At 42.7% G+C, this 22012-nt stretch overlaps 2 protein-coding genes across 2 annotated transcripts; one reads left to right on the top strand and one right to left on the bottom strand.

Moving 5' to 3' along the window:
• Positions 1-1157: 1157 nt before the first annotated feature.
• On the bottom strand, positions 1158-3070 carry LOC129599047 (uncharacterized). The gene is made up of 2 exons (XM_055497178.1): positions 2820-3070; positions 1158-1436 (listed from the first exon to the last, which is right to left on the bottom strand). The coding sequence occupies exons 1-2, from the start codon at positions 2987-2989 to the stop codon at positions 1187-1189; spliced, it is 420 nt and encodes a 139-aa protein (XP_055353153.1). The 5' UTR covers positions 2990-3070; the 3' UTR covers positions 1158-1186.
• A 2893-nt stretch (positions 3071-5963) lies between these two features.
• LOC129599050 (uncharacterized) lies at positions 5964-19576 on the top strand. The gene is made up of 3 exons (XM_055497181.1): positions 5964-6677; positions 18003-18839; positions 19243-19576. Exons 1-3 carry the CDS (start codon positions 5964-5966, stop codon positions 19399-19401), a joined length of 1710 nt encoding a protein of 569 aa, XP_055353156.1. The 3' UTR covers positions 19402-19576.
• The last annotated feature ends 2436 nt before the right edge of the window (positions 19577-22012 follow it).

The following is a 22012-nucleotide window of genomic DNA, read 5'->3' on the forward strand; positions in this document are numbered from 1 at the left end:
ATAATTATTGTTATATTTTTGGAGAAATTATGAACACCATGTTGCACCTTGACGCCAGTGCCCGTCAACGGGTTGACGGCGCAGTTACTATTCTGATTATCAATTGCACATACTTGCAAAGGAAATAAACAAAGGCACATTAGCATCTCGACCGGTCACGGAATCTTATTCACCACAAAATTAAAGGAGATATGCCGCTGCCATTCTAACCAGGGCACATAGGAGGCTCGAAATTCAGAAAAATCCGAGTTTTTGCATAAAGGTAATATAGCTACGTAGTATAATTAAAAACTGGTTTCAGCTGCGTTAATCAAGATGGGCGTGGCCAAATGCAAATAGAAAGAGTAAGAAATGCCCAAACCAAATACTAATACAATACCAGCACGGGCTTTGCGCGTAGGAGTCATTTTGATGCCATTGCAGCAGGCCATTAGCCATGGACTAAGTGAAACCCGCGTGCGATGTTCTTTGCCAGCGCTGTCAAATTTTCTACTTTCAAAACTCTGTTATTATTTAAAATATGTTACTTGTTATTATGTGCATTTTTGTATATTGCAAAAAAAATTTGCTTTCCTAACCAGCAACCACAAAGAACAAAAATATCAAATTTTGAAAGTTGACAATTTAAAAACGGTGGCAGAGACCAGTAGGCTTAGTAGACTCTTGAAGCCGAGCTTCTAAGCAAGTGAAACCCGCATGCGATGCAATGTTCGCAAAATGACTGCTACACGTACAGCCAGTGATGTTACTGCATAATTTTTGGTGATATTGGCTATTGGGCACTTACTGTTTTAATTTGCGTTTGGCCACGCCCATCCTAATTACAACAGCCGAAATTATTTTCTGAATTATACTTCCTAGGGGTACTGCCTTTCTGCAAAATCTTTCAGTTTTCTTAATTTGGAGCCTCCCTTTGTGCCTTGGTAAGAAATCTCTGGTTTATTGGAATCTGACCACCCTGCACGTACATCAAGATATGTATATCAAGCTATATAGTACATCAAGATACATCAAAATATATCGTACATCAAGCATCTGATGTCATCAATAGAATTCCCATTTCTGTTTAAAGGCAATCAAAGCAATCAGACATTATCATGGAATAACAGCATCAGGAAAATTACGCAATCATCAGCGTTTGCTGTGTATATCAATTACTCGCAACACGTATCGGGCCATCTGCTGTTTAACCTTTAACGTTTTTTGGTGCTCCTTTACAGTTGTTGATCACGGGTCCATTCGGCGGCGCGCATGTGGGCGAAGGAAGGAAGGTACGATATAGACCAAATTTGCAGACGCAGGTGTTGTGGCAATCATAAACGCATAACACCGGCGGGTTCGGGTTGGCGCATGACTTCTCACACTCGCGGCAGCCATAATTCATTAATGGGTCGGGGCATTTCAAAAATGTTTGTAGGAGGTCGGGTGCAAAGGACCTACAAAAAATGCCAAGGCTTTAGGTATGAGCTTGGCAGTAACCCCGCTGTTAAATGCTGCGTCGGTGATCATAGTAGGGAGCACAGTTTCTGTGAGCCAACTGATATTCTGCAAAAAGCATTAACTGCCGCCCCCTTTATGTGGGCGTTAAAGGGGTTAAGGCCTACGGCCAGGAGATTTGTGACGTAGTTGTTTTTAATCTGCGCACCTCATCTTTACAGTAAATTAGTTTTACAGTTTCCCAACGTTTTTATGGAATAATATACATATAAAACAACCTTACTAAGTAAGGTTGTTTTCTACCTGTACAATAAAATTGTTGAAAGTTTTTTAGTTTTTCGTTTACGCGCACGATGGAACAACTGCACCCTGAAGAAAACATGTTAGTAAAATTAAAAAAAAGAATTGGTTTTACGACGCAACGGTCCTTCTGAAATTACTGTACAGTGAACCAACAATTGAAGGAAATTTGTACCGTGCAGCTAGTCGCACTTGCACAAGCGCATCCACATACACGGCTTGCAACACAACGCTACTTGACTGATTACATTTACCCGGCTGTACGGTATCGTATCTCTCATAGGGTACAAAATTAATAATTTCCTTCAAGTACAGGGTTACTGTACAGTAATGTTGTTAAACCCTGTCGACGTTGTGTGGAAGTGCGCGAGCATACTGTACTAGTGTGTTCCTTATGTTGGTTGGCATTCGTACGGGAAAGTTTGAGGTTCACTCTGCAGAGCAGATACTCGTACCATAAAACTTTGAGCTGGCCAGCAGCAAGTCTAGTAGTAAGTGGCTAAACCGTCACCCGTGGACGGCTGCAATGTGAAACAACCAACTACTGCCACTCTTCGACCATCCACGGTTGATGGATACGAATGCTGGTTACGGTTAGGGCAACCATCCCCAGTTAAGTCGACCGCTACGTAGTGAATTTGGTTTCAACTCGACGTTTGACCATACCTGCGCTAAATCTCATGCAAGGATACGCAAGCATACATGCCAACACACGCCTGTGCGGTTTGGTATGTTCCTGAATGTCTCTGCTGACCTACTTCTTTCAAATCGTTTTAAAACCGGTTTTTGCCGTCTTCGTTAAGCGCGTACAGAAAATCATGTACGCCTTTTCTTTCTCACTATAATTATTATGATGATGATGATTTTCTTCCTCATAATTATTCTGATTTTTGCGACGAATTGACTGTAGCAGACAGAGCATACTGCTCTAAAATTTGTGCATACGCGACAAAAAGGGAGCTAACTGCATGAAAACAATGTGTTTCATATTAGCAACGTAGCAGCCACTTAGCTGGAGGTCATTCCAGTATAGCGTGCTTTACTGGGGAACACAAACCACTACAGTCGTAAACCGGCCTTACCGAGTTTCCGTTGGTTTTTCGGCTTTTGGATTTCCACTGACAGTCTTAATTGCGGCGTTGAGTGTGTTAAGGCCAGTTTCGACGGTGGGGTCGCCAGACTCCGCTGAGCTGTGGTGCAGCAGCAGCGTAACGGTGGTCCATAGCGTGAGGATAGCAGCATTTGACTGCATCGTACATAAGGGAAGTTGATGAAGATGGAGAAAGAGTTGACGGCAGAGTGTTGTGCCAGTTTAATAACTGTGATATCAGTTAACGGAATTGATCTTATATATCTGTTTATATACTGCGCTTGCCACACAAATTTTGCAACATCTATGCTGATGTGAGTGATGTCAATTAGCCGGTCAGTGTCACCAATTATTAACAATTAGGAAAACATGGACGCGGCCAGGCACCGCGCTTATTATGTTTATCCTCAATTTAGTTTGTACTGCTGCCAAGTCGTATGTTTATGCGAAAAATCGATACAAGAAAAACTTGAGTGCCCCAAGGAAGAAACATCGTCTGCATTAAGCATAAAATGTAAGCTAATTAAGCAGTTGTTGCCACTTAAAGACACGCAAGGCACCGATGAACCTGAAAATAAATCGTGACTACTGTGGCAATGTGAATACCGGTATGGTGCCTACAATATTGTGTATCCATTTCACGAACAAACGCATTGCGGATGTTGTAATTAATTATGCTTGGCATGTATAAATACTGATGCTTGCTGTCCGAAATTATATTTCCTTATTCCAGTTCTAAAATTTTATGAAAACTCATTCTGTTAGCTAGATGAGCTTTTATCTCATGTGGTACATGCCGCATGTTTCAGTTAGTTTTACTAAATTTTCCTGATTTAGAAAATGTTTTCAAATTTAATTACCGGTACTGATGTAAATAATGCGTGCCAAATATTCACGAGCCGGTTTCAGAAACTGGTTCGGCAAAATAATTCTGATGGCAATTAACGGCACTCCCACACTTCAGCAAATAATTAAATCATAGCGCTTATCGTTGCGTCGAGATTCCGGGTAAACCTGCGTTGGGCAGTACAACCGTACAAGCAAAAGAAGCCAGGATTTTTGGTTTTGCTATCCGCGCGTGGACCTTCATTTGCTTTTGACATTTTTCTGGGTGTTTTATTTACCTTGTATCTTTAATTACTATTAAATTTTTAATTTTTCTAAGCACAGTTGCTGTATTGTCGAGTCAATTTGACACATTTTCGTACAGAGAGTCGTATCCGATTAACATACGTAAAAATAGATGTAAAAATAGGTGCCAAGTTGACTCGACGATACAATAATAAATAATAAAGTAAAAGTGCGTGACTGTGCTTTCGGCGCACGCACGGTCACGCAAGTTTTCTGTCGGTCTCGCATGTCGATCACACCATGGTTAGCTTGTCTTTCGGTCAGGCACTAAGCCACACTTAAGCACTAGAAGTATGCTTTGTACGAGTGTTAATTACTTGACTCACTAACCACTTCTTACAGTACAGTAGGCGGGTGTTACATGCGCAAGCCCTAGCCTCTAAGCAAAACAACAGGCTTTTAGTATCTTAATAAGCCAACTTAGAAAAAAAAAAAAACTTAGAAACTCAGTTGCCTACTTAGGCTTACTACTTGAGCGCACAATGTGTTAGTGCGTCAAGCAAAAACGTAACCAAACTATGTATACTTCGAAGTAATGATTGAACCTGCGGAGCAGTAACGCTCGTTAAAATGCGTATTGCACATAATTAAATATGCGAATGGAAGATACCCTGCGTTCAAAACGCGAAACTTGGTTAAGCCTGTTACGCACAAGGAGAAGGGTGGTGCATTTGCTGAGAGTGAGGGCACACCGAAAATTTGCTGACCGCTATCTTGCTGAACAACGACTTGCTGACGACATTTTGCTGACCGACAAAATGTTGGCCCGACGGTTTGTTGAAACGACAAATCGCTGAACGACAAGTCGCTGAACGACCGCTTGCTGAACACCGACGATTTGCTGACGACATTCTGTTGACCGACAAAACAACTCCCGACGCATCGCTCATGCTCAGAATTGTTGACCGACATCTGATTGACCGACAATTCAACTTAGGTAGCGACGCTTGAAAAGCTAATAAAAGGGTAGAAAAATAAGAAAACTAAAAGCTTAAAAACCTGAAAAACATATGGAAACATATGAACATTAAGAAACCCAAAAAACCTAAGAAAGTTGAGACAGTTTAGCCAAACGGCAGCTCGACTTCCTACCTTTTCGAAGAAGTTATGGTCGACGAACTAGCGGGTCACCGTTTGTTTCCACGAAGCCACTTGTGAACGCGTATGTTCCTCGAATGTTACAACGCACAAGAGAATACCTAAGTAAGAAATTTAAGAAACCCGAAAAAACCTAAGAAATCTAAGGAACCTAAAAGATCTAAGAAACCTAAGAAACCGAAGAAACCTTAGAAACCTAAGGAACCTAAAGATCTAAGAAACCTAAGAAACCGAAGAAACCTTAGAAACCTAAGAAACCTAAAGATCTAAGAAACCTAAGAAACCGAAGAAACCTTAGAAACCTAAGAAACCTCACAAACCTAAGAAACCTAAGAAACCATAAAATTTCTAAGAAAACTGATTGCATTGGGTTGACTTCCTTCTCTGTTTGAAACGGGATTTGCAAAGCTCGTTATGTTCAACTGGTAAGCAAACTGTCGATCAGTAAGATTGTATCCTCTGTAATGTGTTGGCCAGCGATTCGTCGATTACCGACATTTTGTAGACCGACAAGTGAGCTGTCGATCAACGAAAGAGTTTTAACCAAATGTCGGCCAGCAAGTTTGCAAATTGTCGGTCAGCCATCTGTCGGTCAGCAAGTTGTGTCAGCCAGCAACATATCGGGCAGCAAATTGTCGGGCAGCAAAGCGGAGGTCGGCAACTTGACGTGCTACCGTCGTGGTCGTGGCCTAAGCGGTTATAACGTACACCGTGACACTACGTACACTGGTCGACGTGTTGCCATATTATAATGAAAGAGCTTAATACGAGTGGAAACTGCACAGCGACAAACTCTAGATTCTTTGTACGCGGATAGCGCTATCACCATTTTCTGTAACGTTTGTTATTAATATCAGTGCTTCGAGACGATCGAGCGTTTTCTCCCCGTTTCTGAGCTTCGTCAGTCATGTCGAGCGGAATCTATCGATGGAACACCGTCAACGTCCTGGACGATGGCGACCGTGTCTGCTACGGACGCGTTGTGGATGTGGCCTGTAACGGCCTACACCTTGATCTTCTCTATCCCAATCACCAGCGCGATTTTTTCCCTTTCTCCAGGATTTTCAAGCATTGTGCTCCGGTTTACCCTCCACCGCTCCTAACTGATCTAGGCGCTGTGTATGCGACAGCGGGTGCCACCATTCCTGTTGAAGTGCTGATGCGTGAAAATGCTTCTGCTCCATGGGTCTGGTTCTCCGCTGAGATAATCAATCTGGTCCAGCATAACGTCCCCCATTCGTCGCCCCATGTGGCCATCGTCCGCTGGGGAGCAAATCTGACCCGAACGGATATTGTGCGCGTTGAGCGCATTCGCTGGAGGGTACCTGCTGCCTGGTTTGCCAACCACGAACGAGATCGCGTCGATGTCCCGTCTCATGATCGATCTACAATCTTGAAGCAGGTCAGCAAAGAGATGTTTCTCCAGCATAGCGTGCCATTACCGAAAAATTGCTGCTTGATCCCGGCGGCCGTTGTTCTGGAAAAAGCCACGGGTACACTGAAATCGTCAGGATGTCGGGAATGGACAGCCTCGTTTGTGGATGTTGTTAATGGGCATTTGGTGTACATTGCGCACAGGACATCCACTGGCCCGTTGAAGCAGCCTACTATGAGCTATTTGGTAATACATTCTAGGTTATGTTAGGAGTGTGTTAATGCCATTACAGTCTGCAGTCAATGGCGAATCTAGGCGGGTTTCTGATGGGGGGGGGGGGGGGGGCAAAGGGCGCATTCTGTTGAAGTTTCGGCGACCTTGGAACGAACAAAATTTTGCAGTGTACCCCCTCCTGCGAATTTTTCTACCTCTTCTCTTAATTAAAGGGGCGGACATGGTTCTCATTCCTCAAGAACCTCCCACCTACCCCTAAACTCGCCACTGATTACAGTTCACTTTGCTAAGGAAAGATTAAGTCATAACATAAATTGGCCGAAGTGGCTATACGCAGGAGTTTCGTACTGCGGTGCTGTACTGCGCATGATACGTTACATAGCAACCTTACCGTACAACCGTACCGTGAGGCGTGATGTGCAACCGTACCGTACTTGCATGACAACGGGTGCGATGTAGTACACTGGATAACAGCATTGCCTGATGGTATAGTTTTTTTTTACCTTCCCTGAAATTTGTTTGGCCCCTGGGGGCCGGGGGGTGCGCCCGACGCTTTCTGATGTAATATTAGAATGCACACAAAAAGATTAGATTTTTGACACACCGCACACCGCACCGAATGTGCAGTAGTGAATGATTTTTTTCGTATTTTATTTAAGTCTTTTAATTGCATTTTAAATACTGATAATTATTCAGAGCGTTTAATGTTGCAGTTTCGGCGGGGGGAGTTTTTATTACCATAGTTACCAAAAGAAATTGGTGTACACTATGCTATATTATAACGCTTGCATTTCTGTGCAGTGTGCACCTTTTTTCACTCGTAATAGAAAGCTGTTTTTTGCTTCTCCGAAACATTAGCTGCACCACACTACGGTAGCTGTACCGCTTACAAAAGTTGACAAAGCAGAGAGTTTTGAAATACTCGTATTTTAGGTCCCTGCTGCGTGCACGGGAAAACACGGGTGTTGGCTGCGTGCACGGGTGTCTGCGCGGATGTTGGCTGGCGCACGGCTTTTTAAATTTGAATCTTTTTACGTTTTCGTGTTGGCTGATTCGATATTTGAGTTTTCTTACTGTGACTTTCAAATAATTCACAGTGCTGCACTAATAAGCATTAGTACAGCATTAGTGCGTTTCAATGTACCTTTGCGCTTCTAAAATGCATGGTCTAAGGAACAGTTTAATGGTTTTTTGGAACTCAGAAAACACCCATCCCGAGGACATATTTTTCGGTGAAGAGAACACGAACATTTTGTTTCTTGAACGGAACCGGGTACTGGTACTTCTCCGTATTTTTCTTAAAAGATTATGAATTTTGTGACACCTTTCTGTAGTAATTTATTTGAAAAAATGCGAAATCAAAGAATATAAAAACGTTAAATCATTATTAAAAAAGTTTTAAATGAATAAATTTTGATCTAAATATCTGTAAATTACCCGTGCGCGCAGCCAACACCTGTGCGGACTCAAAAAGGTCACCCGTGCACGCAGCCATAATGGTAATTTTAATATTTGTTCTGTATAGTGTCTCGCGCTTTTTGAGCAACCTTTCGGTTATAGTTTCTCTTTTTAATTTTTACCTATTTAATTTTTTTAAAGGTTTCAATCTGTATTTTTTATGGTCACTACTATGCTCTAAGAGATTTCCTGGCGCCATAGCACCTAGGTTTAGAATTTTTTAAATCCTCATGAGTGTACTAGCTGATATATATATATATATATATATATATATATATATATATATATATATATATATATATATATATATATATATATATATATATATATTGTTCTATCGTTTTAATGCATATTTCTCATCAAAATTTAGTTTTAAGAAAGAAAATAAAACTAATGAAAGAAGACAAAATCGCCGCGAAGATTTTGCGACTGTGGTCCGCGAGACGGTTCTAAAGCCTGATTTTAAGAAGGTATGTGACCCCCGCAGTAATTTATTTCGTTTTCGCTTAACTACGCTGCAAAGTGGCTTTCCTGGCAGGCGCGATTGCCTTTCTTACAGAACTGCCTGTGATTTAGGGAAAATTTGCTACGTTTTCGTTTTCATTAGATAAGGCGAGGTGGTGTTCAAGAAAGCCAAACGGGGCAACTTGGAATAGTCAAGATTGCTTGGAAGAACAGCGAGCTGTTTTGCTTCGCATGTTACAAAACGTTTGGATTAAAAAACGTCTGATATTAAAGCAAAACCAGCTTCTGTACATGCTAAATCATGGTCGGTTTAAAAACGGGTGGGGTGTGGCGCAAATTGTACTATGTAAGGTGGAATGCTGCATTGTTAAGGGAAGTGGCCCGGTACATGGTACAAAATTCGTGCACTTGCAGGAAGTCTTACACTTTCGCGCACTTCCAAACCCTTTTTTGTTTCGTTATATGACATTTTGTAGGCAGATAATTTGTATTTTGTATACACTGGCGTGAAAGCCATTTGTGCGCGCAACATGCGGTTTGAGAGTTATGGCTGTCAAAAATTCCAAAAACTTCAAATGCATCTTCAGATTCCGGTGTACAAAAAGTCATTATAGACCGACCTTTTTCAAATTTTAAAATAAATTTAAAAAATTAAAACAGCATGCCGGAACAGTGGATCGGTGTAAAAACAATCGATGATAATGATGATGATGATGCTGATAATACATGATAATACATGGCGATGATCCATAATGAACTTTTGATACACTGGAATGCATTTGAAAGTTGTTGGAATTTTCTAATAGTCATATCTCCCAAATCTGATGCTGCGCGCAGAAACGGCTTTCACGCCAGTGTATATACGTCGTCTGGCTACAGAATGTCAGAAACCGAAACAAAAATGTGATTGGGAATGCGCGAAATTGAAGGTTTTCGTGCATGTACATTGCACACGAATTTGGTATCATGTACTGAGCCACTTTCCCTAAATAAACATGGACAAATAAATTTTTTAGATCGCTATTTAGCATAACGGAAGGCGGAGCCGCAGGCAACGCCAAGCTGTGGCGCGAGCGGAGCAGCAAGCATGCAGAAAATTTTGGGTAATAGTTCCCGCTTTCGAAAAAGAGTTAAAAGCGAAGAAGGAAACGCAGCGAAATGCTTTTGTTCTTATTTAATTAAAAGTGTCTGGATGTGATAATCTGTGGTCAAAGCAGAAGAAAAAAAAGCGATAGTAAGTAGAGCAAGTACCGTACTCTGTTGATGTGCTTATTGTTAAACTGATTACAAAGGGCACCAGTGGTGTTAGTATTCAATTTGGGATTTTAGTACAAGTAAACTGTCATCGGATAATCTTCGACTCTACAGCTAAAAAAAGGCACAAATGACAAAATAAGAGAGGGAGAGCAACTTCTGATAAATTATGGAGTCCATAAGCAACAAGCACACGAAATTTAGATGATTGGATAACTGATCCGGAATAAAAATAGATGGGAAACTAATGAAAAAATTTCTCCGCACTAAGGCGCTAAATTTTGCATTTCATTTTCAAGGTCGTATCCACAGCCAGTAGAAGCGATGAGCAAATATTCCAGTAGACAATATTATCGTCATCTGTGGACGTTGATACATTGCAAATTCTACGTTTTTACCGTAAAGCTTATACCGTACCTGCAGGCTGCAGTAATGAGCTTAATTTATGCACTAGGGTAGGTTATGATTTATCCATCGCATTATTTATTCTGCGCCATTTGCGCGGGGTCTGCTAGTATATATATACAAGAAACAGCCTCGGCTTCGCCTCCGCTTTTCTTGTGGTCTCCAGTCTACGGCCGGTTTATTCAAATGATTTCGATCAGCTATTTAGTTAACATCTTATTCCTTCAACGAAATAAAATGATCCGAAAATACGCTAAAACGCAGATAGAATAAAAAGTGATTTTATGGCTTTTGTGCACTCAGACGCATTCACTTTCACTCAGAAGGGAATTTTTGTTAACTTCTTCCTCCCGACCTTGATCGAGTCTACCAGGTACTAAATTTCCTCTAAAGGATGCTTGCAATAGATGTTGGTGGTAGTTCGGTCAATCGTTTACCTAGCGGTCTGTGTCCTCTGGATAGTAGTGGTAGTTCGGTCACTCGTTCACCTAGCGGGCTGTATGCTCTGGACAGCAGCGGTAGTTCGGTCACTCGGTTAGCTAGCGGGCTGTGTGCTCTGGATAGTAGGGGTAGTTCGGTCATTCGTTTACCCAGCGGGATGTGTGCTCTGGATAGTAGTGGTAGTTCGGTCACTCGTTCACCTAGCGGGATGTGTGCTCTGGATAGTAGTGGTAGTTCGGTCACTCGTTCACCTAGCGGGCTGTATGCTCTGGACAGCAGCGGTAGTTCGGTCACTCGGTTAGCTAGCGGGCTGTGTGCTCTGGATAGTAGGGGTAGTTCGGTCATTCGTTTACCCAGCGGGATGTGTGCTCTGGATAGTAGTGGTAGTTCGGTCACTCGTTCACCTAGCGGGATGTGTGCTCTGGATAGTAGTGGTAGTTCGGTCACTCGTTCACCTAGCGGGCTGTATGCTCTGGACAGCAGCGGTAGTTCGGTCACTCGGTTAGCTAGCGGGCTGTGTGCTCTGGATAGTAGTGGTAGTTCGGTCATTCGTTTATCTAGCGGGATGTGTGCTCTGGATAGTAGTGGTAGTTCGGTCACTCGTTCACCTAGCGGGCTGTATGCTCTGGACAGCAGCGGTAGTTCGGTCACTCGGTTAGCTAGCGGGCTGTGTGCTCTGGATAGTAGTAGTTCGGTCATTCGTTTACCTAGCGGGATGTGTGCTCTGGATAGTAGTGGTAGTTCGGTCACTCGTTCACCTAACGGGCTGTGTGCTCCGGACAGCAGCGGTAGTTCGGTCACTCGGTTAGCTAGCGGGCTGTGTGCTCTGGATAGTAGTGGTAGTTCGGTCATTCGTTTACCTAGCGGGGTGTGTGCTCACAGCAGCGGTAGTTCGGTCACTCGGTTAGCTAGCGGGCTGTGTGCTCTGGATAGTAGCGGTAGTTCGGTCACAGCTTGGCTCTGTGAAACTAAAACCGTCTGGCCGGGTTTGGGAATATGGGCATTCAGAATATGGAAATGGTTTCTGCTGATTCTATACGGGAAAGCTGGGTTCGTGAATCCCTTTTTATTTTTTGTGGTAATAAAAATCTAGATTGTACAGTACGTACCGTAATATTATTCCGTATTATACGGAATAATTTGCGGACTGTGGATGCTGATTATCATTAAATTTTATCAATCACTGTCTTTAGTTTTGCTCGGACTGAAATGAAAGGTCAGCCCGTTTGAACGATTACTATGGTCAGTTTCTTTTACAGCTGCCTTCAAATGGCTTTCAACGATAGTTCTTATTCTTAAGCTCTGTTTTTAAGCGCTTTAAATGTAAACGAAGCCATCCACTAGCAGTATCGTTTGTGCTACTGCTAATTGGCTTTTCTAGTTTTGTAGAAGTAAAAGTCCAAACCTTTTTGATTGGTTGATCTAAAAAAGGTACCAGTTTAAATTTACTGATTTTTTGCTCCATGCAACAGGACTCTGAAATTGTTTTCAAGGTCACCTTGAGCTTTCTTCTCTACCGGCACCGGCGTCTCTGCACGGGAGCCGGAGCAGATATTACCAAAACAAAATGCATGTGACACAGTTTCCAGACATGCTGAATCGAATGGCGTTAGCAGTATTTCGATTAATTTCTTGGTTTGTTCTGACCAGATCGTACGGGGTTTCCGTTGTAATATAGATCTTTACCTTGATATTCCAATATTCCATATAATTAAAAATTTCCTCAATAAGGAACCGAGGTAAAACATAAATACGTGCATCTCGTCGCATTACTTTTTGCCCAGAGATATTTTTATTCGGCAAAACATCACACTGCGAGACGTTTTGTTGCGATGCTGCTTCGACACTCAGACGTTTCACCACGGGGCCGTTTCGACGAAAGGGCATTTCTATACCTGGTGTCTACTGTCTGCAATGGTGTCAGCCGCTGATTAAGTAGCGTATACAGGCACCCCTCTCTGGATCCAGCTGGATGATCTACTTGTACACACCGGTAGTGATCTGCAGAAAGCCCGTAGATATATGGATACCCACACCGCTAAAGACATACTGTAGTCTATGTTGTTTGTTAGCCCTGGTTTCTTAGGTTTTTTAGAATGTATACAGGGTTTCTACTTAAAAAATTCTGTTGTACAATGGTGTATTAAGGTTGCGTGCAGTTGACTACGATAAGAAAATGCATGTTCCAGTTCTTTCTTTGGTACGAAACGTCTCAACGTTCGTACGTCCCGCGGCAAAAATTAATGTCTTCGTGGCGAAAAGGCGCGCGTCGAAACTGATTGCCGTGCAATGTCTCAGTTCCAATTGTCCGGGTGCAGAAGAAGAGCTTCCGGAAAACACAGTTATCCTCATTGTCCTCATTATCCTCATTGCCGCATCTGCACCAGTAAGAACTTACAATTTTTAATTGATTATGTCAGTAAGCTCGATGGTTGTTCAATGGTCGTTGCCATGGAAATACATTCAATTATCAAGGAAATATATAGATCTATATTATGATCGGCCGCCCCGTGGAACGGGGCTAGAAAAAACCGCTAAGCAAATTAAAAAACCGATTTCACGATTAAACTCAGCATGTTCGAAAAGTGTCCCACATGGATTTTTTTTCCAAAGAATATCTTCCCTGAGACCATCGTTCGGATGCCGGTACCGGTACAGACACGAGTTCAAGGTGACCTTGAAAGACTTTCTAAAATATTGTTGCGTGGAGCAATTAATATTCCAATACACAGTAGACTGAGTAGTGTAGTAAGTAACAAAAATTAAATTTTTTAAAAATAGATTTCAGGACCGAAAAGTGCAAATTTCGTGAAGTTGTATCACACCGGAAGCCTTTGTAAATTAAAGAGATGTCTGCCGGTGACATTCATAGCCGGGGCCGGCTTTAGTGTGCTTACCGCATGGGAACTTTTGCTTCCGCGCGTTCTTATGCATAATTACATCGTAAATTTTAAATCGTATAAATTTACAAAGGTATATTTTGAAAGCAAAATAGTGGAAATCGTTCTAATTCGGTGAAAACGACCTGCATTTACGTACTACTTGCTACCAGACCTGGGCAGTTATGGAAAATGCAACCACCGTTAGAGTTACGAGTTACAGGTAGCGTGCGAGTTAAGCTACGAGTTGCGCTATTTATGCGAGTAAAACCGAGTTTCGAGTTATACCGCGAGTTACGCTACCATAGACAATGTATACAAATTTCGGGCGAGTTACGTTAGAGTTACGTTTTCTGGATAGCGAGTTACGCTACAGAGTTACGTTAAAACTCGATAACTCGCAAATAACTCGCGTTAAGTTATAGAGTTAAGTTATAACTGCCCAGGTCTGCTTGCTACTCATAGTTAATTATACGTTTGCTTGCAAAATTTGGAAAAGATCGATCGGATCGTTTGGATTGGATCTACAGAGTATAATGAGACTTTTGTACCCCTCAATTCTTTTTAAGAATTTTAAAGTTTTCGGCACATTTTAAAATTTTCGGCACACTTTCGTACATGAGCAGAAGACGAAAACGCATCGTCTGCTCGATGGAAGCGAGTGGAAAACTGCGACTGTCTGATCAAATTACTGTAATCAAAAATTCTCGGTGCATATGCGCAAAATTGCTGACAAGGGACAAGTGAGTGTATGACCATGAAGCACGACCACCAAAACTACCCCTGGAATGTTTGCTCCTTGTGTGTGTGCAGTAAGAGACTACTGATCAGGTCAGCAGAACGAACGGAAGGTACGGGAACTGGTGTGAACTGTTCCCAGAAATTAAGACTATGTGAGAACGGAACCGATACCCCTGCTCACTGCTCAGTGCTTGAGGTGCCAAGTGCACAGAATCACACAAAGGGTCCCACTTTCCACTGACCAAACCTACACAAGAAACGGAAACAGACGGAAATAATAAGACTCTTTTAAATTTTTCTTCGCCTCGTTATGCTGCGTTCTAAACTTCTAATAAATAAATCTTGGACAATATATTAAACATTACTTTTTATATATACATCAAATAGACCACAAGAGCATCTGAGGCGAAGCCGAAGATGACTCTTGTGCCAGGGTTTGCAAACGGCAACGCTAATTAACAATGCGCGCGGGACAAACTGAAAACAGCGGTGAATTTCGTGCCGACGATTTTCGCGTGGCAAAAATGCCGACGGCGTGCGTATCAGACCATTTCGGCATAAGGATATTTCGGGATAAAATACGTCGCCTATTGTTAGCGTACCTATAGTAAGATATTTCGATAAGCAACTGACAAAGCGGCACGTTCTCAAAATAGTTAGTATGCCTGGTCACTCGCCAGGGGACGGATGGTCAGAGGTTCGCCTTTCAGAAAAATTTTATTTTATTCTGGAGGGAAAATTGGTCCATAATACATTTTTTAAAAAAACTTTCAACGGCAACGGTCCAATGGGCATGGTCAACTACAAATTTCATGATTAATACGAGTACTTAATATTGCGTGTGACGTCATTGCCCTAATGCTGTGCTACAGCCCTGTCGGGCCACGTTGGCAAGTTAAAAAATTCCTCAGTCTCTATTAAAGAAGTCTATAATTTTATTGAACAACGACCTGGACACGGCAGGCAAGCAGGCCAGTGGCAGGCAGGTGGCAGGTCCCCGGCAGGCAGGTGGCAGGAAATAAGCTGCGCTCGCAGGACAGTAGACGGCAGTAGCTTGGTCACAGTAAATTTATCGTGTCGAGTCTGTCGACCAGCGCACGTCAGGCCATGCATCACTTACTACAGTACCAACACGTAATTTATTGCTGTGGCACCGCGACATTTCGCCGCGGACATTTGGCCGTGGGACAATGCGCCGTGGATATTTCGTTTTACGGACAAATCGACGTGAGACATCACGTTTCGGGACTTTTGGTTTAACGGACAATACGTCGACAAGGACATTTCGTTTTGGGAAATATGGCCGACGCACGGACAAGTTGCTTTGGGGACTTTCGTTGTATGACAACTAGCCGGGGTACATTTCGTCGCGGTTTATACGAGTACAGGAAATACGCAAATCCACACAAATTTACAGGCTACAAAAGCTGAAATTATCATAAATCAGTCAGACATAATAAATTTTTGCAAAGATCTGTAACGTATTTTCCAGAAATCCTCACAATAATCGTAATTCGTAGGCGATTAGCATACAACAATTGCGAGTTCTGGCTTACATTTGCAATTATTAACGAAATAATATAAAGCAAAATATTACAAGGCATTAGCAATATTATACTGTTCTACTTACCTTCCTTCAACGTTTCCTTCAACGTTTAATAACCAATGTGAAGTGACGTAGCGCACTACAAATTAATACACGGCTGCGTTAACTGGTAGCCAGATTGCGCTTTGTAAAATTGCGTCCGGGTTGTGTTCGCTTGCGGATAGAATGTATGCATCCTATTCTTGCCGGGCTAGCAGTAACCCATGTAAACTGTATAGTATTCAAAAACCTGACAGGTCATCCGTCTCAGTAGAAATTAATTAAGTTTCTGGCATTTAAGCTTTTCAGACAACTGGATCATTTTAGCAGTGAGATTGGTAATTTTTTGACAAAACCGAAAATATTGAGTTAAATGAGTAAATAAAAGCGAACAGAAACGGCGGTTTGGTTTTTGTAACTGTTATCGTCATGACTGTTGTATTTGCGTTTGTATTAAGCATACTGACAGCGATATTACCGTTGTGAGAGTTTTGCGCCTGATTGTCCCGAAACCAAAATTCCGAAAACGAAATGTCCGCGCGAAGAAAGGTCCGAACGGCCAATGGCCTCGCGTCTGGATGTCCTCGCGTTTGGAAGTTTGGAAGTATAAAGTATTGTCAGTACTTACACAAAGTACTAACTTTATGTAAAGTACTGCCTTTTCACCGCTTCATGGATTCCCGGCATGCGGGAGGTATAAAGTATTAGCAGTACTTTACATAAAGTACTGGCTTTATGTAAAGTACTGACTTTTCACCGATTCACGGATTCACGGCATGCGGGAGGTATAAAGTATTAGCAGTACTTTACATAAAGTACTGACTCTATGTAAAGTACTGACTTTTCACCGATTCACGGATTCACGGCATGCGGGAAGTACAAAGTACTGGCACTACTTTGCATAAAGTACTGGCTTTATGTAAAGTACTGACTTTTCACCGATTCACGGATTCACGGCATGCGGGAGGTATAAAGTATTAGCAGTACTTTACATAAAGTCCTGGCTTTATGTAAAGTACTGACTTTTCACCGATTCACGGATTCACGGCATGCGGGAAGTACGAAGTAGTGGCAGTACTTCGCATAAAGTACTGGCTTTATGTAAAGTACTGACTTTTCACCGATTCACGGATTCACGGCATGCGGGAGGTATAAAGTATTAGCGGTACTTTACATAAAGTACTGGCTTTATGTAAAGTACTGACTTTTCACCGATTCACGGATTCACGGCATGCGGGAGGTATAAAGTATTAGCGGTACTTTACATAAAGTACTGGCTTTATGTAAAGTACTGACTTTTCACCGATTCACGGATTCACGGCATGCGGGAGGTATAAAGTATTAGCGGTACTTTACATAAAGTACTGGCTTTATGTAAAGTACTGACTTTTCACCGATTCACGGATTCACGGCTTGCGGGAGGTATAAAGTACTGGCACTACTTTGCATAAAGTACTGACTCTATGTAAAGTACTGACTTTTCACCGATTCACGGATTCACGGCATGCGGGAAGTACAAAGTAGTGGCAGTACTTTGCATAAAGAACTGAATTTTCACCGATTCACGGATACGCACAGGATTGTGCAGTACTTCGCACAATCCCGGCATAGTGCGAAGGACTTTAACATGAGGGGCGAAAGTACTTACAGCTAGTTTTGTATGTCGTACTTAGTATAATAATAATTATTATAATGTACGATCGTCGTACGTGCAATTCGGGTTCGTACAACTTTTAAATACAAAATTTTGATGTACTAAAGTTTCCTACAATTACAAAACTCCTGCGCATAGCTTTGACCTAAATTGGCTGACGCATCACATGCATATCATGAAATTTGCGATTAAGCCGTAGCTCATTTCTACGATTTCGGAGTACTTGTATAATATCATGTGCGCAAAATTTGAATACGTACCGAAATGCCAGCAGCAATGTCTGCCAGTTGACTACAATAAAAGAGTCAACTTTTGCCTTGTGGTCCCGTTCCTTTCTCTTGCAGTGGACTGCAAGGCAGATTGCTCTATATACTCCGTGAAATTTAGCGAAATTAACGTTTGTCTTAATATAATCCTCAGATGCTGTCAGTTCACGAGCTGTTGTTTCTTTGCAGGCGCGTATCAACACTACGCTGTTTAAGCGTCTGTCGCGCATGAGTTGGCGTTCATCCGCAGCATCTGCCCCATCCAAATCAGAGGCCGAAGCCAGTCGATTGCCGTTGGAGTTGTGGTCGGAGGTCTTGTCCCATCTGGGCACATGGACGCAGAACAAGCTGCGGTTGGTCTGTGCACTGTGGAATGATTGGATCGAATCGTCGGAACTGGCAGATACTCTACTGATTAATGCTGGCTGGCTCGGTCATGAGCAGGCTCAGATGGATTACGCCATGTTGTCAGTGGTCTTTAAATGCCTGCGTGTCTCCACGCGCCACGTCCTGGTGGCCGGTCGGCAGCGACTCCTAGATGGCGAGAACTATTTGAAAGTACTGGAACTGATCTGCTTCATGGCGCAGCAGCACGGTGGAGTGCGGCTGAAGGCGATCCTTCTGGTTGGTTTCCGATGGCGGCTGTTGACAGGTTATTGCGACGAGCCAAACAGTGGCGAGGTAGCGGAGTGTATGGCGCACCAGCCTCAGAACTCAGCACGGCGCGACTCGCTGCTTCGCGTGGCTGACCTGACCGCCTTGTTGCGACGTCTTCCGTGCGAGACCCTCCGTGTGGCCGACTGCAGTATCGAACTGCGTTTCACTGTGGTGGGTGGCTACCATACGACGCTGATCAGCAGTATTCCCATGGCTCGGCTGGCGATTGACGACAATCTGGAGTGCACAATGTGGAATGTGGTGGAGGGCGGGTTGCCCGTGTCGAAGGACGGACTGTTGCGCAGCGTGGCCATTCGGTTGGGGTTTAGTGACACGGTCACAATTTCTAAAGACCCAGGGGCAGGCCAAGTATGCAGTGCTTGTCGAAATATAGTCAGCTGAAAATAAAAATTTAATCATGCCGAAATGCCTGTTACTTCAGCAGAGTGGTTGCGATAGCTGTCATCGTTTATCGCCAAGAACAAGGCTGCTTGACTTGAGCGTTTCTTCTGGCATACGGTGCCAGTTTGTTAATCTAATGAATCAATTTACAGCTTGAAATGAATTTTAGTAACAATAAAATTATTCAACTTTGGGCGGTCTGAGTTAAATAGTATGTTCTTTGCGACTATTTTCAACGACTCTTACCGACAAATCTTTTAACAGCAGGATGCAACTGACGCCTTTTCCACGGCTGCTGAAGCCGGTGGCGTCAACAGTTGTTGTATTTTATTATTTTGTTTGGGGGTTGTAAAAAGAATTCTGTTTGCAGGTGCTGTGCGCAATACAGGCAGGTGATCCCCGGCTGTCACCCCTTTATCGCCGCAAGAAATGGTGCATCGACGGGTTGAAACATGAAGAGCTGGAGAAATTGTCCGGTATTGCACTGTACTTCCTCGTCACCGTACTGGAGTACTTTTCTCACTTGTAGACATTTCCTCCACGCTTAGTTAGCCTACAAACGCGGCGCCAAATTGGTTGGATAAGGTTGACGAATTCGAGTGCATACAGTAGTTATAACATGCATAAGGAATGGTCACGAAGAAATCACTGCGCTGGTGTGGTTGTCAATGAATGACACCGTGTTCTACATGATGATCTTACTTTGGTTAGTACGGATTTACTTGTTAGAGCAAAATATAACTTTCATTGAATAGCAAAATGTGTAAATATAGCAACATATGTAACCCTTTTTCTAGTAGTTGAGCTTCGTCATTAAAGGTCGCCACTACCGCAAGGGCAATACTGTGCGTTGAATAAATAATCCTAATATATCGCAGGCCCGTTTGTGGCAGTACTTCAGGCGAATGCACTAACTTAACCGTCCAAGTTTGTTTGTTTGTTTGTTTAATCAGCTTAACGTCTACAACAATCAGGAGGAATCTGCACGAGGTTGTAGACAAACGTAGAAGATCAGCTGCCATGATAATGGCAGCCACTTTTAACAATTCGTTGAGATATCACAATATGAAAATAAAAGAGATAACACTTAGTCATTAAATGAGTCAATAGACACATTCTCTAACGAAAACATACGAGGGCCAATTTTCAGGTCGTAAGATTTTTTCCGCATCATCCTTAAATATTCCAATCCTAGCAAACGTTGCAGTACGCTTGTCTCCGCGAGAAGTAGTAAATACATAGTTGGAATTGCACTACTGTAGCAGTGTTTGCAAGTTAGACCACAGAGTGTGGTGCACGAAAATTTGCACATTTTATATACCCACGCTGCACGGGCAAAATTCACGATATTTATTTAGGCTGCATGACTTCTTCCTGTTGAATCATGAGGAGTGTGCATTTCGCATTATTTTGCGGTAACAGAGGTCCAAAGCTGCACCCGTTGGTTATTCGCACTCCCTCGCTGAGAATGCGACCAGCCCGCGTTCTCTAAGTGCAAAGTGCGGACGCATGCATTTCGTCCCCCGCGCCCAGTTAGAAACAATCAGTACACGCTCGAACGAATCTTGGGCAAATGATCAAATTTAACGTATCTGAACGTATCACCGGCATTGCACGACCATTTATGTGCTTGAACCCCATTTACTGTAATCAAGTATACTGTAAATCGTCTTTTATGCAGATACAACACGGTGCAACTCGATGGTGAAGTAATAACAAATAATATTATAATATTATAACTAATTGTCTTGTTAGAACGAATCGATAGCATTCATCTTTATGTCGTTGAGGTATGCAGGTACTGCATCTGTTGTTCCGAAGCAAACCATGCAGTACTGTTACTAAGTTTGTTTGCCAGGCTTGCCAGCTATGTACGTACTTATTAGCAAAAGAGTGCGAATACCGTACGGCGGTACGCATAATACTGGTATGCGCAAGTTGTATCGTACAGTGCGCTCGTACAGTACAGAATGTACGGTGTATTAGGATCGATGTCGTTCTACATACGTTATAAATTATTATTCTTACTACCAGAATTAAGCCAACGGAAATAAACATCCCGAGTCATTTCCATACACCCCTTTTTAGACTAAAAATTACTATACATTGAAGCACTGTAATACTGGTAAGATATGTAAGTGGATATTTCCGCAGTGCGTAGCGTTTTCTTAATGCTTTACAGTTTGTATATACACCTATATTGCACGAGTATTGCTTTTATGGCATGGGATATCGATTGATCACCGGTCGCTGAGGAAATATCATGTATATTATGTTTTGCGCCCCAACACGGATCCTCGTCAACGGGTTGAGCCCAGTGTACAACTTTCGAGATTTACAATAACAACTAATCTTGGCCGTCATCAGCAACCGCTCCGTCGTCTTCCCCTCTATATAATACTTCAAGCAATTTATATTCCGGCTCCCCTTTAACTTCGATCACACGTTCCCGATTCTGGCTACACAGTTGAAAATGCAGTATGAACAATCGCCCGGGTTGCGCCTAGGCTTATTAACTGCGCTGCTGCTTTTCGAAATTTTTTTGCTGGTCGGCACAGCATCAGTACGCAAACGATGCTATGACGAACAGAAGAAAAATTCAAAAAAGCCTCGACAGTGATTTAAAACATATGAACTCTATACTGCATAAATGCGCTCCAGCGCCTCAGTGCGACCAATGTCCCCTATATATTCGCACCCATACTTAAGCGGAGAGTCGTGTGAGCATGGAGAAGTTCTCGGCTAGGGACGAGCGCCGGCTGCCACCGGTGCGCGCGCCTTACTAATTTCCACTGGATTTCCAGAACCTCCACTTGCAATTCTCTTATTCGAAATATCGTCATAACTAACACTACGAGCAAGTCCGGTGTTGCGTGAAAATGAAAAAAATTGCGATACGAACGCTAGATGAGCTGCGAGATAAGAAACGATAGAAAGACCCACTGATTAACACCGTCAACAAAATTTCTTTTTGACTTTGTACATTTTGTAATAAGGACAAATAATTTCTGTCCCTGTTTTGTACGGCTGCGATGGTGACCGGACAAAAAGGGATTTCTGAGCATGATTGGTTCGGTCGTCTCTAATACAGTATTGCATTATTTTAAAATGCTAAATCCAGTGCGGTTGGCCAAAAAATC

Source organism: Paramacrobiotus metropolitanus, unplaced genomic scaffold (assembly GCF_019649055.1).
Source record: "Paramacrobiotus metropolitanus isolate TYO unplaced genomic scaffold, Prichtersi_v1.0 Parri_scaffold0000136, whole genome shotgun sequence".
Classification (NCBI taxonomy): Eukaryota; Metazoa; Tardigrada; class Eutardigrada; order Parachela; family Macrobiotidae; genus Paramacrobiotus; species Paramacrobiotus metropolitanus.

Excerpts from the sequence above, each read along its gene's own strand:
- LOC129599047 (XM_055497178.1), bottom strand. The coding sequence starts at position 2,989 with ATGCAGTCAAATGCTGCTATCCTCACGCTATGGACCACCGTTACGCTG. Across the intron at positions 1,437-2,819 it reads GAAAAACCAACGGAAACTCG|GTCCTTTGCACCCGACCTCC; the intron begins GTAAGGCCGGTT and ends CATTTTTTGTAG.
- LOC129599050 (XM_055497181.1), top strand. The coding sequence starts at position 5,964 with ATGTCGAGCGGAATCTATCGATGGAACACCGTCAACGTCCTGGACGAT. Across the intron at positions 6,678-18,002 it reads AGCCTACTATGAGCTATTTG|GCGCGTATCAACACTACGCT; the intron begins GTAATACATTCT and ends GTTTCTTTGCAG. Across the intron at positions 18,840-19,242 it reads AAGACCCAGGGGCAGGCCAA|GTGCTGTGCGCAATACAGGC; the intron begins GTATGCAGTGCT and ends TTCTGTTTGCAG.